The sequence below is a fragment of the Cyprinus carpio genome, chromosome A16 (genome assembly GCF_018340385.1).
Source record: "Cyprinus carpio isolate SPL01 chromosome A16, ASM1834038v1, whole genome shotgun sequence".
Lineage (NCBI taxonomy): Eukaryota > Metazoa > Chordata > Actinopteri > Cypriniformes > Cyprinidae > Cyprinus > Cyprinus carpio.
The window spans coordinates 11,054,444-11,067,761 of NC_056587.1; the positions used below are offsets into that span (position 1 = coordinate 11,054,444).

General features: G+C 36.1%; 1 protein-coding gene across 1 annotated transcript; it reads right to left on the reverse strand.

The window, feature by feature from the left end:
* Positions 1–4,216: 4,216 nt before the first annotated feature.
* Positions 4,217–12,552, reverse strand: steap4 (STEAP family member 4). Its single transcript, XM_019101597.2, has 5 exons — positions 12,237–12,552; positions 11,365–11,819; positions 9,438–9,965; positions 7,080–7,244; positions 4,217–6,795 (listed from the first exon to the last, which is right to left on the reverse strand). Exons 2-5 carry the CDS (start codon positions 11,815–11,817, stop codon positions 6,520–6,522), a joined length of 1,422 nt encoding a protein of 473 aa, XP_018957142.2. The 5' UTR covers positions 11,818–11,819; positions 12,237–12,552; the 3' UTR covers positions 4,217–6,519.
* Between the last annotated feature and the right edge of the window lie 766 nt (positions 12,553–13,318).

A 13,318-nucleotide genomic window follows, 5' to 3' on the forward strand; every position in this document is an offset into this window, starting at 1 on the left:
CAGCTGCTGTACTAGAATGTAATGCCCCTGTAGATGGAGTCTACAGTGTACATGTAAAAGCTAGCCAGGACTGCAGTGAACACACAAGGTTTTCTTAGTTGCCTAAGGAAGTGAAGCCATTGGTGGGCCTCAGTGGCAGACATTATGTACTTCATCCACTTGAGAGCAGAAGTGAGAATGATGTTAATAAATGCTGTTGGCTACATAGAATGGGGTGTATTTGATTATTAATTGATCATTCATTGTATTTTATTATATTAGTTGCACACATATATGCTGTATTTATATGCATAGGGTTGTCTAAGTTTAGATGAAGGGTGAAAGGCACACAGGTAAAATGACATCATCATATATCAACACAATAACTCAATAAACACAAGTGAGTGGGCACATACACAAACAGAGCCACTGAATCATTTTATTTTCCAAGCATATACTGTGATATTATAAGCCTTAGTTAATAATAGGTGTAAAATCATGCACTTCTTATCACTTCCAAACAGTTTTGTTTCATATAATGCTGCTGAAAACAGCATAGGCAAGCCTCAGATGGTTTGCTGGTCTAAGCTGGTTTACAGTAATTTAAGATGGTCAAACTAGTTTGTCTATTTCTCAGCTTAACTAGCTAGAAAAGTTCCTAAAAACCCTCTAAAATCAGTCAACAGCTTAGTTGACTAGTGAAAGTAGAAAAATTGAAATTGTCAAAAATGCACTCACCCCAATGTTGTTCCCAACCTGTATGACTATCTTTTGTGGAAAATAAAATGAAGATATTTTGAGTGTTGTTACTGTTTTAGTGACTTTGACTTGAACTTAAATTTCATGGATGGAAAAAATACTGAGACTTTTCTCAAATAGTTTCCACAAAAGTCATACAGGCTTGGAAAAACATGAGGGTAAGTAAATGATGATAGAATTTTTATTTTTGTGGTCTTAAAGTACCCCTTTAAGACCATTTTATTTTACCACTGCTTCCAGCTAAAACACAAGTCCCCTATCCAAAATGTTGCTTTCTCTAGCGCAGGAGGGTCCAGACCTGTTCCTGGAGGACACAACTGAATCAGCTAATCAAAGTCTTCAGTAGAAGGACTCTGTAGAAGCTTCTAGGCAGGTCTGTTGTAGCTAAACAGCTGAACATTTCTAAACAAATAGGTTGGTGGTTGTTAATGTGAGAGGACAACAGAGATGGACTTTTTCACTGGAGGAGGCATTATCATGGATTATAGACTGGTATTTTGTCCGGAGGCAATGGTTAAAGTTAAAATACCTTAATGGTGAATTAATTCCTTACAAAAAAGCCTTTTGCTTCACAAGATGTTAACTGATAGACTGGAGTCATGTGGATTACTTGTGGATTATTGTAATTCTTTTATCAGCTGTTTGAACTCTCATTCTGACGGCACCCATTCACTGCAGAGGATCCACTGGTGAGCAGGTGATGTAATGCTACATTTCTCCAAATCTGTTCCAATGAAGAAACAAACCCATCTGCATCTTGAATGGCCTGAGGATGAGTACATTTTCAGCAAATTTTCATTTTTGGGTGAACTATACTTTTAAGATATTTTTGGAACAGTTTGGGTCGATTACATAATCAGCAGCATGTCATTTTTCATTATTCAGGAGATACTGATACTTCTGATCTTTGCTGCCAGTTCTGTGATCATTTAGCCAAGAAAATGTTTTTCTGTTCCTGCCAATTTAATTCAGTTTGCTGAGAGGCTACAAATTCTATATTGTCCAATTAATGCCAAATGGTAGAACCTCTTTGTACTATGAATACCCTTCAAAACTTTTTTTTTTTTTTTGCAGATTGGTTTACATAACTAGTGGTTTTATATGATTGTCAAAGCAAACTAACATATTTTTCAGCAACATAGAGAGACAATATTTTGACTTGCAGTCGGTCTGTAGAGAGCTTGAGAGGAAGTTAATTTGGGAGGTAGAGTTTTTAAAAAACCCAACACATGAAACCAAAAACATGAATCCAGAATAGATTACACTGTGATGTAGTCACATTGGTGTGTGTGTGCAATAGAGGGAGTTGTTTGTGTGTGTGTGTGTGTGTGTGTGGGTGGAGTGGGGGGAAGAGGAGGAAGGATGCTGTATTCTAGTTGCTTTTAAAGTGTCTTTGAAATGGGGCCAGCTTCATTCTGCAAGAGAAGAGCTGAAATATACACAGGCAATAGAGACACAGAATCCTCAGTGCTCGGGCACTTTTGAGTTGTAACCCAAACAGCCTTTCATCATTCCCCTCTATGACGATACTTTGTATCACCTGAGAGATGTCTGTGGTGAGGCCACAACAACTGTGCTTGGTGTGTGTTGCAGATTGTTTGATCGCAGTCCCAAAAGGCACATGGTTTCATTCAAAGAGACACTCGTTTGCCTTTTTCCTCAAGCCTAAATAATTCAAAAAATACTATTGTTTCTTGTGAAAGCACATAGTTTAAGTGAACTGAAACTGTGCTTGATGATAAATTACATTCAGTTTCACCATGGTTAGAGTTGTATCTGTGGAGACCAGACTAGTGATGGACATTGAGTTTTGGTTAGGACAGAAGCTCCTTCTGAGCAGCTATGAGACTTTTCACACTCTAGAGACGTCATCTGGGCTTCTTCTACCTGCTCATCTTTGATATGATTCATGACAAAAACAAAAATGACATCTTACATGGCATTATGATCTCTCTAATTAAAAGTCCATCCTGCCGTCTCATTAGTGATGCTGTCATGTTTGTGAGTGATAATTCTTTTGTCTCAAAGTATATGTCTATGTAAGTGACGTAAAACACAGCATTACAACACAAGATAACAGTAACTTGGGTGACCGCATACAGTAGATATAATTAAAAGTATTTGGACTGCTACAAAATTGTCATTGGTCTTATTTATTTATGGTTATCCTGCAAGGTCAATAACGGTACCTGAGAAAGTCCTTAATGGCGGGTTTATGATTTTGCTTAAATTATTCAATTGATATTTAATAATTAATTTAATATTTAAGATGGATAATGGAATTTCATTAATAATTCAACTCTGAATCTGTTTTAAATGTCAAAGCAAAGACACAGACATTCAGTGTTATCTAAGCTATATTTAATATTTAAGTATATATATATACATATATATACATATATACATATATATATATATATATATATATATATATATATATATATATATATATATATGCATGTATGTTTAGCAAATTAGCTCAAAAGGGAATTATATTTATAAGTAATTATAACTGGTTATAATTAATTATGAATATTTAGATCAGATCTTAGGATTAACTCTAGCAGAATCAATATTACAATGATTTAATCTGTTTGTCTACTGACAGTATAATCATTTATCAGTTCTAGGAAATATAGGCTAATTAGTTGGAAACGGTTACTTGCATTGGCTTTGTTGCTGAACAAGCATCCAGATGCGGTAGACAATGGAGGTTCGTGATGAGTTCTGTAGGAGTGAGCTGGAAGCTTTTTTCGAGTTCTAAAGATCGGAGAGTCCACAGCGAATATACAAAGTTACTTATAGATAAATACTGCCGGAAAGTCAGACTCCAGGGTGATGAGTCTTGGAGAGTGTGTCTCAAAGTGTTGGGAGAGGCTCCTTTGTCTCCTGCAACACCTTATTTGCAGCGTTTATGGTTGTCTGGAGGATTTGTCCAATATTACGTCAAAGTATGTGGAAAAAGAGCATGGTGCAAATTTTGGTGACATAATATACACCATTAAAATATATATATATATATATATATATATATATATATATATATATATATATATATATATATTTATGTATATTAACTTTTGTGGCCAGCCTAAGGCACACCTGTGCAATAATCATGCTGTCAAATCAGCATCTTTATATGCCACACCTGTGAGGTTGATGGATTATGTCGGCAAAGAAAAAGTCTTAGATCTTTGAGTTCAGCTCATGAAAAATGGGGCAAAAACAAAAGTGTTGCGTTTATAATTTTGTTCTGTGTGTGTGTGTGTGTGTGTGTATATATATATAAACAAAATTATATAATAAATTGTACTAAGTCAATAAAACCAATAAAGTGTTCCTTAATTTGTCCAAACAGATACAATCAAGTCTTATTTGAAATGTATTTTCAGCATGATTTTGCTATTGATGGCTTAGACCTTCCAAACATCCATGCAGAATAATTATTTTTTAAATAATGCAAATGTAAATTTCAGAGTGCTATGCCATTTTTTTATTTGGTATATATGTAATACAAAAATAAAATCAAAGTGAATATCCAATAATTATTGTTAAACACACTCAATGTTGTGCTCAGAATAAGCAAAGTTATTATTTTTCTTCAATGGTGCGCCCACAGGTTTTCAGTAATATTTGTCACAAAATGAGCCTTGCTATTTTGGTCTAAGCTACACTCTTTGCAGCCTGTAATTCTTCATAAAAGCACATCCACCAGTGAAGGTGAATGCCAATGTGATTGACAGCTTCTTTATACTTCACAAGAGACAGAAAGATGAGCTTTCCTGCAGACAGGAAAGCCCAGACTAGAAACAGATCAAGAAGTAAGTTGCTGCTCAGTTTTGGATCGATAATATCTAAAGGGAAAAGCCCACTGGGAGGCTCTTGAGAGGAAATAGCCCAGAGGAAGCAGGTAATAAAAAAGACAAGTAACAGCCCCATCATTGCTGCCTTTGTATACTTTAAAGGGGATTGACAATTTCTAACATGAACACAGATGATATAGATTGGTTATGTTGTGATGTACTATAAATATATGGTCAATACACACACACACACACACACACACACACACACACACACACACACACACACACACACACACACACACACACACACACACACACACACACACACACACACACACACACACACACATATATATGCATTTGTGAGAATGGCTTTTAAATGGAATTTGTAGGTTATAGAGTAATGTGAGATCATGTGAGATGTAATCACCAGTGTGAGTTGAAGGATCAGCTCCAAAGAATTTCTTACAGTTGGTTAATTGTAATAAGTGCCGCTTAACTGTAAGTAGCGCTCAGCATAGTGAAGTGTATTAAGAAGTCAAACTCTCTCTCTCATCTGGGCTTCCATACACTCAAGCAGAAGAGCTGTTAAGTCTCTGTTATGAGTTCAAGTCAACTCTAATGTTTAAGGCTCAACCAACGAGATAAAATCCAGAATTGTGGGTCGTGCAGTAGTGAATACCTGGATCAGTGTTACTGAATGAATCAGTGTTTTGAACGAGTCGGTAGAGCAACTGCAATGAAATGTTCATGAAGATAACAACTTGTTTTGTTCCTAAATTAAGTGGGTTTTAATGAATCCTTGATTTAACGTGAATCATTCAATGGCTACTGTTGCCACCTATTATCTTATAAAATGAATATTTTATATCTTATATTAATGAATATAAGTTGGCAAAGTAGGGACCATTCGGCCCCCAAAAAAATTGTCCCAAATTTTGTGTCTAATGGACAATGGGCCTCATTCATGAAACATTAGCAGAACAAATTTTTGTGCAAATCGTTCAGAAAGTCGTTCTGACATAAATTTTCGGATTCATGAAAATGTCCGTATTTTGAAAATGTTAGTTACACCTGCTCCCTACCACGTGTTAATAGTGCATAAAACCTTCAAATGCTCTGTATTCTAGACAAACTGATGACACTGCATTTTTATATATTATAATGATATCTAATGAGTTCATTTGCCCTGTCATTTTTTACGCTTCATCATTTGGTAAAACGCAGAGCTTGTAACTGTCCCTTTTTACACAGCTGTCCAATCACAGTGGAGGAGGGGCGGGACAAACACTACATTGACCAACCATCATACTTGTACAACACAACAATGGAGAAGTTAATATTGATGGTTACTGCACTTTTATATTCAGTACTATTCTTCAAATAAGATACTACTATAACATGTTAATAGCAAACAACGCGTAATAGCAAACAACATATATAGCCTATTAATCTCTTATGCTTTTATGTAATATAACTTGCTAAACCTGAGAACTGAGTTCAAAGGATTCCACACCATTCCTAGATACGTAATTTGCGTAGCTGTAAATCATATGCGGGGAATATGCTAATTGTGAATGAGCGTGCATGCGCGCCCTATTTATGAATGATTGGAATTCAATAACATTTAACTATCAAATCTGACCTTAACAAAGTATTTGTGAATCTGTAGGAGAGTTTTCAGGAAGGTCTGTTTTATGCGTAAATTAATCAGAATTTACTCATATATTTATGAATGTTTCATGAATGCCCATAAAAAGGCCCAATGTCTGTATTAGGAGGGAATATTTATCCTTTCTTGTACACCTAAAGATCTATGCTGTCTCTAATTTTGAGTCTAAGTCAAATCCAAAGTCAGTTGCTCAATTAAATCAGTTTTTCCATTGCAACCTTTTCATTGCAACATTTTAAAGCACTTTTAGCAGTAAAGTTCGGGGCAAGTCCAACTCACAGTTTTCATAAAGTTTAAAGATGGCTATGCCATGAGTGGTTGGTTTGTCTTTGTATCTATGTTGTTTGCTGAAGTCTTGCCCTGTCTTTCCCAGCCTTGACGGATACGGGTGACCTTGCTGTCCACACATGGAGTGATCAGGATTAGCTTTAGAATCAGAACCACACAGGGGACAACCAGAGACAACATGTATGCTGGAGGCATCCACCACCTATATGATGAAGGTTTCAAAAAACTGTCCCAGCCATACAGAAATGTGTGAGCAGTACAGAGCAGCAGGGTGACGTAGCCTAGTTTAGACTGTAAAAGAATGAAGAAAAATCATCATCAAACATCACTGTCAATGTCCTTCTTTGATCATAGTTCAACATTAAAAACCGACTGGACACATTTGTTTTGATCAATGCTGTGAATATATATACTAATGTAATATAATATATATATTTCAGCTAACAACCAGACAAAAAAAAAAAAAAAAAAAAAAACTCATTGTCCATATTGTATAATACTTTCTAAACTAATTAATAAAATATTCTCCAGTGACACTCAAACTCATGCATTTCCAAAGACTGTCAGTGTAATACCTGAACAAAACTGAACTCCCTCCAGTTTAGGGAATTGCTCACAGATGGAAGGGATGTAATTCCTAGTAGGACAAACAGCCCAAATCCAAGAATTCCCATGGAATAGTACGAGTCATAACGCCAGGCTGCCATGTTGTCAAACTCATAGGTTTTATTATCTTTTACCTGCAAAACACAGTGCGTTAGTTTGTTAGTTTCACTTTTTAGCCCGTTTACAATTTTTGTGTGTCTGTGTGTCTTTGTTTTAATATGGGCAGATGTGCACACCATTTTTACAGCTTTAATGTAGCCTGTAGTCAGGGATGCGCAGTATTTCACATGTATTCAAAATACGCATTTGAAATACAAAGTACTATTTTGTATTTTAAAGCCTTCAAATTTAATTTGTATTCAAACAAATTTAAGATTTTCAAAATACATAAAATACTTTGTGCCAGTTAACCTCTTTATCAGGGTGCTGATTTAGTTTAGACACACACACTCCCCCCAACCCCAACATTCATCAAGTTTGCTGCAGCTGTACTGTACGACTCCATTCAGCATTGGGTGAGGGACTTTTCTGGAATAAGATAAGGTGAGGATGTAATGGTCAATTTTACATGTTGACTAAAGTTAAAATAGTGCATCAACTAGCTTGTCAAATGTGTTTAAAGAATTACTGCATGTTAGGGCTTGTTGATATGACAATACATATTGGCGATGATATAAAATGTGAATCGAATGAACTTTTTCTAAATCGTTTACATAGGCCTGTCGGGGTAAGCAAATATATTTGTGCAGCTTTTAGTGGGCAGGAATTATTGGAACGTTGGTGTGGAAAAGGAAGCACGGATGAATGAGTAATAGAATGTGATGTGCTTGGTGCAGTTGCACTTATTATAAGTGTATATGTGTATGGGTCCTCTATACTTCTATGGCACTCAATTGATTCAGTGGTTGGAGTTGGGTTAATACTCCTTGACAAGTTCTGTTGTTACTTTCTGATTACGTTTCTGGCTACATTTAAAATCAAAACATATTGATCGTTTAATAATATCGTAATGCAACAACTTCTAAATAGGTGTCCAATGATTGATAAATAAATATTTGATTGCTAAATATTGTACCCTAATTGAAGTAGCTGTTTAGTAGGATCATAATTTTGCATACCATTTCATGAATGACGGCCTGACACATAATATATTATTATATTTATGATTAACAATCAAATGATTCATTAGTTAAAAACTAGTTGCTATGAATACAGGTGCCATCAGTTGTCTTCTTATGAATGGCTTGTTTGTCATCAGTGTTGCTGATGCAAAGTAGGCCCTTCGTTATCAAACACTAAATTAGGATACAATTCGAGTCATTCGCAAACTGTTAAACATTAAAATGTTGGTTACTTTAAAACTAACCTTCATCTGGGAGATCACAGGGATATGTGAATATTTGATCTGTTCACTGGTTGCATATGTCAGATTTTCTGCATGACTCGGGCGGAGAAAAGCTGTTGCTATCAAACATTGTCAGTGTAATGGTGAAGGGATAGATCAAATAGGCCAGTTGATGGAAGGTTTGCAAAGAAATTTCATGATCCCTTGTAAAAGTATTTTTAAAATACAAAAATACCGTAGTTTATTTTGATACTTGGTATGGCTGCTGTATTTTGTAGTTTATTTTGATACACTAAAAATGAATGTACTTGGTATTTTATTTTAAGATACATTTTGATGTATCTTTGCCCAACCCTGCCTGTAGTAGACTAAGAGCTGTAAAGTCATCAAATAGCATTTGCAGTTCAATTTACTTTAGTAATGTGATGTTATTTATTAGTGAAACAGGATCTTCAACAATAAAAATAAAAAAATAAGGGCTGGACTTAATTTGATTAACTCAGGAATTTGTTGGATCTTAAAAAGTGTGTGTTCCATATGCTGTATGTCTTGATGTCAGATAGGATCGAAATTTAGTGGATTATACTTTTAGTAAATGTGCAGAAAGTGATTTTTGAGAAACACTGTTGATATTTCAAATCAACAAAACAAACACGTCCCTACCTAAAAGGATCGTATCCCTAGCGGACCCCTATCTAGGTCTGTTGCCCCCAAATTCACTAACATGTTATGCAACACAAGGCTTGTTCAAGATGCATAGACGCTGGGAAGACAGATCAGCGTATGACATCAAAGTGCAGCGAGAGCATTTGGAGTGTAGGCGATTCTTTATGTTTTTGAATTTTTTTAAGAAAGTAAATGGGGAGAGATGTTTGTTTTGATATCAAGAAAGTTAATTTTAATTTCGTATTGATTTTAAAGCTTTAGCTTTTTGGTGGTAAATGAACTATAAGAATATTATTCTTAAAAGAATTTAACTTACCAGTGATATAGTGTAGACATTTATCCTGTAGCGTACATAGTATCTGATGGGTATAACTAAAGTGTAGAGAACATGTAGAAAACCGAAGGCCAGCGCTAGCAGACCCAGCTGCTTCCTGCACAGCATCCAGCGATCCAACCAATCAGGGAAGCGACGGTACTTGGTGCCGTTATAAAGTTGCAGAAATCCAGCCAACGCGCCCGGCAGGTAACAGAGGGCCAGCATCACCAGAGAGACGATAGGAAAGGCCTTGTTGGCCAGCGAGATCATAATTCGAAAAGCAATGTCTTTACCATTGGTAACACGCTCATAGATAACATCTCTTGTGAGCGCGTAGAAGAATATGAAAGCTGTTAAACAAATGGCGATGTTGAGAGGAAGTCTCCAGAGAGGGAAGAGTTGCAAGGGCAGATCTTCTAACTCAGCAGCCACCCGCAGGGAGCCTCTGTCCAAGGCAGTGAAACCAAGACTTTGAGCAATGTCCATCAATTGCTGTTTAGCATCAGAACGGTCGCCACAGAGAAGTACCTAATCAAATGATGAAGAAGAAGTATACAATGTATACAATTTAACGTGGTATAGAAAACAAATTTAATTCACTTCAGACTACAGATATATTGTTACGTAATATTATTTAACATTCACCTGCTACTAACAAAACGGACATTGAAACACAAAATTGCAAGTTACTTGCATGTTATAATGTTTTTTTTTTCATTAAGTCATGGAAAATCGTAGTGCACATTTAATCTACATTTAATGTTAATTTTTACATATAAGATTAAGATTTCAAGTTTAAATTGACATTGATTTATTATGAATTAACAATATTATATTTGTAAATTCGAAACAGTAACCTAAGTCGTTCATAGTTCATGATACCTAATGTTTACCTTATTGTAAAGTGTTACAACAAAAAGTACTCAAGCAGCAAATTATTTTCAAGTCTTCTGATTATTTTACTTATTCTAACAAGTTTTCATTCTGTTGACCTACACAACCTTCTGAAACAAAGTGCACCTTTAATAGTTTCAGACAGCAGTGAAATATCCTCTGGGAATTACATTTAGTTCACAGCAATGCACAGTCTGGGCCTAACCAATACAATATGTTGTCACAGTTGGCCTTTAAAAAAAAAGATCAAAAAATTATAATCAAAATGAGAAATAATAACAAATAGACTGCTTGGCCGGGTGTGACTATTCATTTTTATTGAGAAACACACAAACAGGTGTCAAAGAACATACGCACTTACATAACGATAATAATAGTTTGCCAGAGCTCTCAACCACCACCTGCTGATGTAAATATGACTTTCCTACAAAAAGACTCTATCGCTAAGAGGGAGATGCTTGCCTCATTTCATGAACAATGAACTGCTAAAACAGAGCATTATGACATGGACACAGACATTAATACATGCATTAATGGCTCTTTTGTACTGTGTAGAAATGCTGTTTGTTTTTGTTGGATGATATATGTCATCCAGCTGCCTTTCAGATGAAATACAACAAATATGAAGTGCAGCGGTATGCCATTTGTCATGTCTGATTTATCTTTTTGTTCATATTAAAATGACAAAAGCTCATACAAAAACCTTCATTCAAGGCTGTTTTGTGAGACAGTCTGTTAAGCTTGATTCATTAAATTTTAAACAGCTCTGTTTAAAACAGCTTCTCTGTGCTTTGCCACTTGTTGCTTAAATGATTAACAACATTTTGCAAAATTTGATGCATGAGAATTTCTGTCTTAATCATTTTCTCTCACTAATTTTATAGCTTTGATTGCTTCATCTGAACAAAATGTGTGGAAGCATGAAACAATATTACATTTATTTACATGTTTTACCTGCCTGTTAGTATATTCTGTCCACCTGATTGAATTGTGTTTATGTGTGTGTGTGTGTGTGTGTGTGTGTGTGTTTTACCTGTCTGTTGGCATCTAGTCCTCCTGACTGCAGTGCCCAGGCAGAGATGGTGTTGAAGGCTTTGACTACCGTCGCCCCTGGAACCAGCCTGCTCAGGTATTCTGCATTGGATTCTGGGTACAGACCCCTCTTGAGATTATTGCTGACGTCTACCAGTACCTTTCCCTCAAGATCTGAAGCCAGGGAGCTCAAAAATCCATAGTGCTCCCTCTGCACAGCCACGAATACCACAAAAGCTTCACAAGCTGCTGCTGCATGAGTCATGACCTTTGACCCCTTAGGCAACAACAGAGAGTTTTTAGGGTCCCGGGATCCATATACAACATTGTATCCTGACTGGAGCAAACGGAGCCCCAGTGAGCGTCCAAAATCACCCGTTCCAAAGATGCACACTGTCTCCGGTTTATGCATCTTTTCACAGAGATCTGTCATTGCAACAGAGTCTGAATTCATTTCTAAAAAATAAGAGATGACACCATACACAGTAAGATAAACAAAGTTGCACTAAAAAAGTGCATTAAAAGAACACCATTTACACTTTTCTTTCACACATTTGGTACAAGTGCTGTGGCTGTAGATGATTACATTTCTCCTTAAGTTATTTAAATGCTTGTTTTTTGGGCCACCACAGGCGATGGTGGTATAATCAAATGTAATTGTTGTCTGCACACAGTACATTAAGGTGCACCAGTTAATTTATAGTTTATTTGGTTACTTTAAAAGTACATAGGCTGAAATATTGCAAAATACACACTGATTACAACCTAAAGGCAAAAAACTAAAACCTAAATAATACTAAAAAAAACTTTTAAAAAGAATCAGCAAATTAAAATAAAATAAAACATGCTCAGAAAGAAACAACAAATACTCACGATAAAAATGCAAGAAATTTATTTTCAGGAAATTGTGCTCCAGTCTCTGAAAAATCCACCGATCTCTTGTAGAATCAGATCCTGACTGTTGAAATCATTGACTGAGAGTGTGATTTTATTGCAGAATTTCTGAATCGTCTGTGCCAATAACTGTTTTCATATCCTCAAAAGCTGTTTGGCAATGCAATGTGATCATCAAAACCAGCTTTTACTCTTTTTCTTTCTTCCGTAATTTCTCTTTTATCCACTGGCGTTTCTTTGTGGGACTAAAGCTGTTTCTTGCCTGTACGGGTCCGTTTATGAGCATGTGTGTGTGAGAGGCATTTATTTATGATCCTGTGACCTGCCCACAGCTCAGTTGTGGGGGGGGATTAGATTTAGGAAAAGTGAGAGAGGCTGTTTTGGTTTTGGATAAAGTCCAGTGAGGAAATTCCAGAGCAACTGTCACTGTGTGTGCGTGTGTGTTGAAAGGCACATAATGTTTGCTTGGATTTATCTACTGAGTGTTTTGAGGCCAAGGCCTGCCAGGAAGTAAATTGCGCAACAGTGGAATAACCACAACAGCTTTTGGCCAATCTCAACGCTTCAGAAACACTTTGTTGCACTGAATCTGCACTGTTCTGCTATAAATCAAAAAGGAAAAAATATTTGTCTGTTGTTTGTAAACTCACCAAGAGGACAAGAGGAGCTTTTGTTTTCTTCATATGGTTCATAAAAAAAAAACTTGTGTGACATACTGCTCCTGGAATTTTGAATAATACATTGAATACTGTTATCATAGCATGTATGATTTGCTGCACACCTCCACCCATCTGTGAAACCCAGCGGATGTGTCATCTACCAGCAATAAGCATGTGGAGATTATTTATGATGATGTTAATAGATCAGCGGACCCCTCATATTCCTATTAGGGCTACATTACTGGGGTTAAGACTTGAGGGGAACAGTCACAGCATGACTCCAGTCCCGCATGATCAGCAATACATCACTTACTGTAGCTCCTTATTACTCCTGCTCTACTGGCTGAGAGCTGAAAGACTTAGTTCTTTGTCATTTATAATTATAACAGCATGTGTCTACCT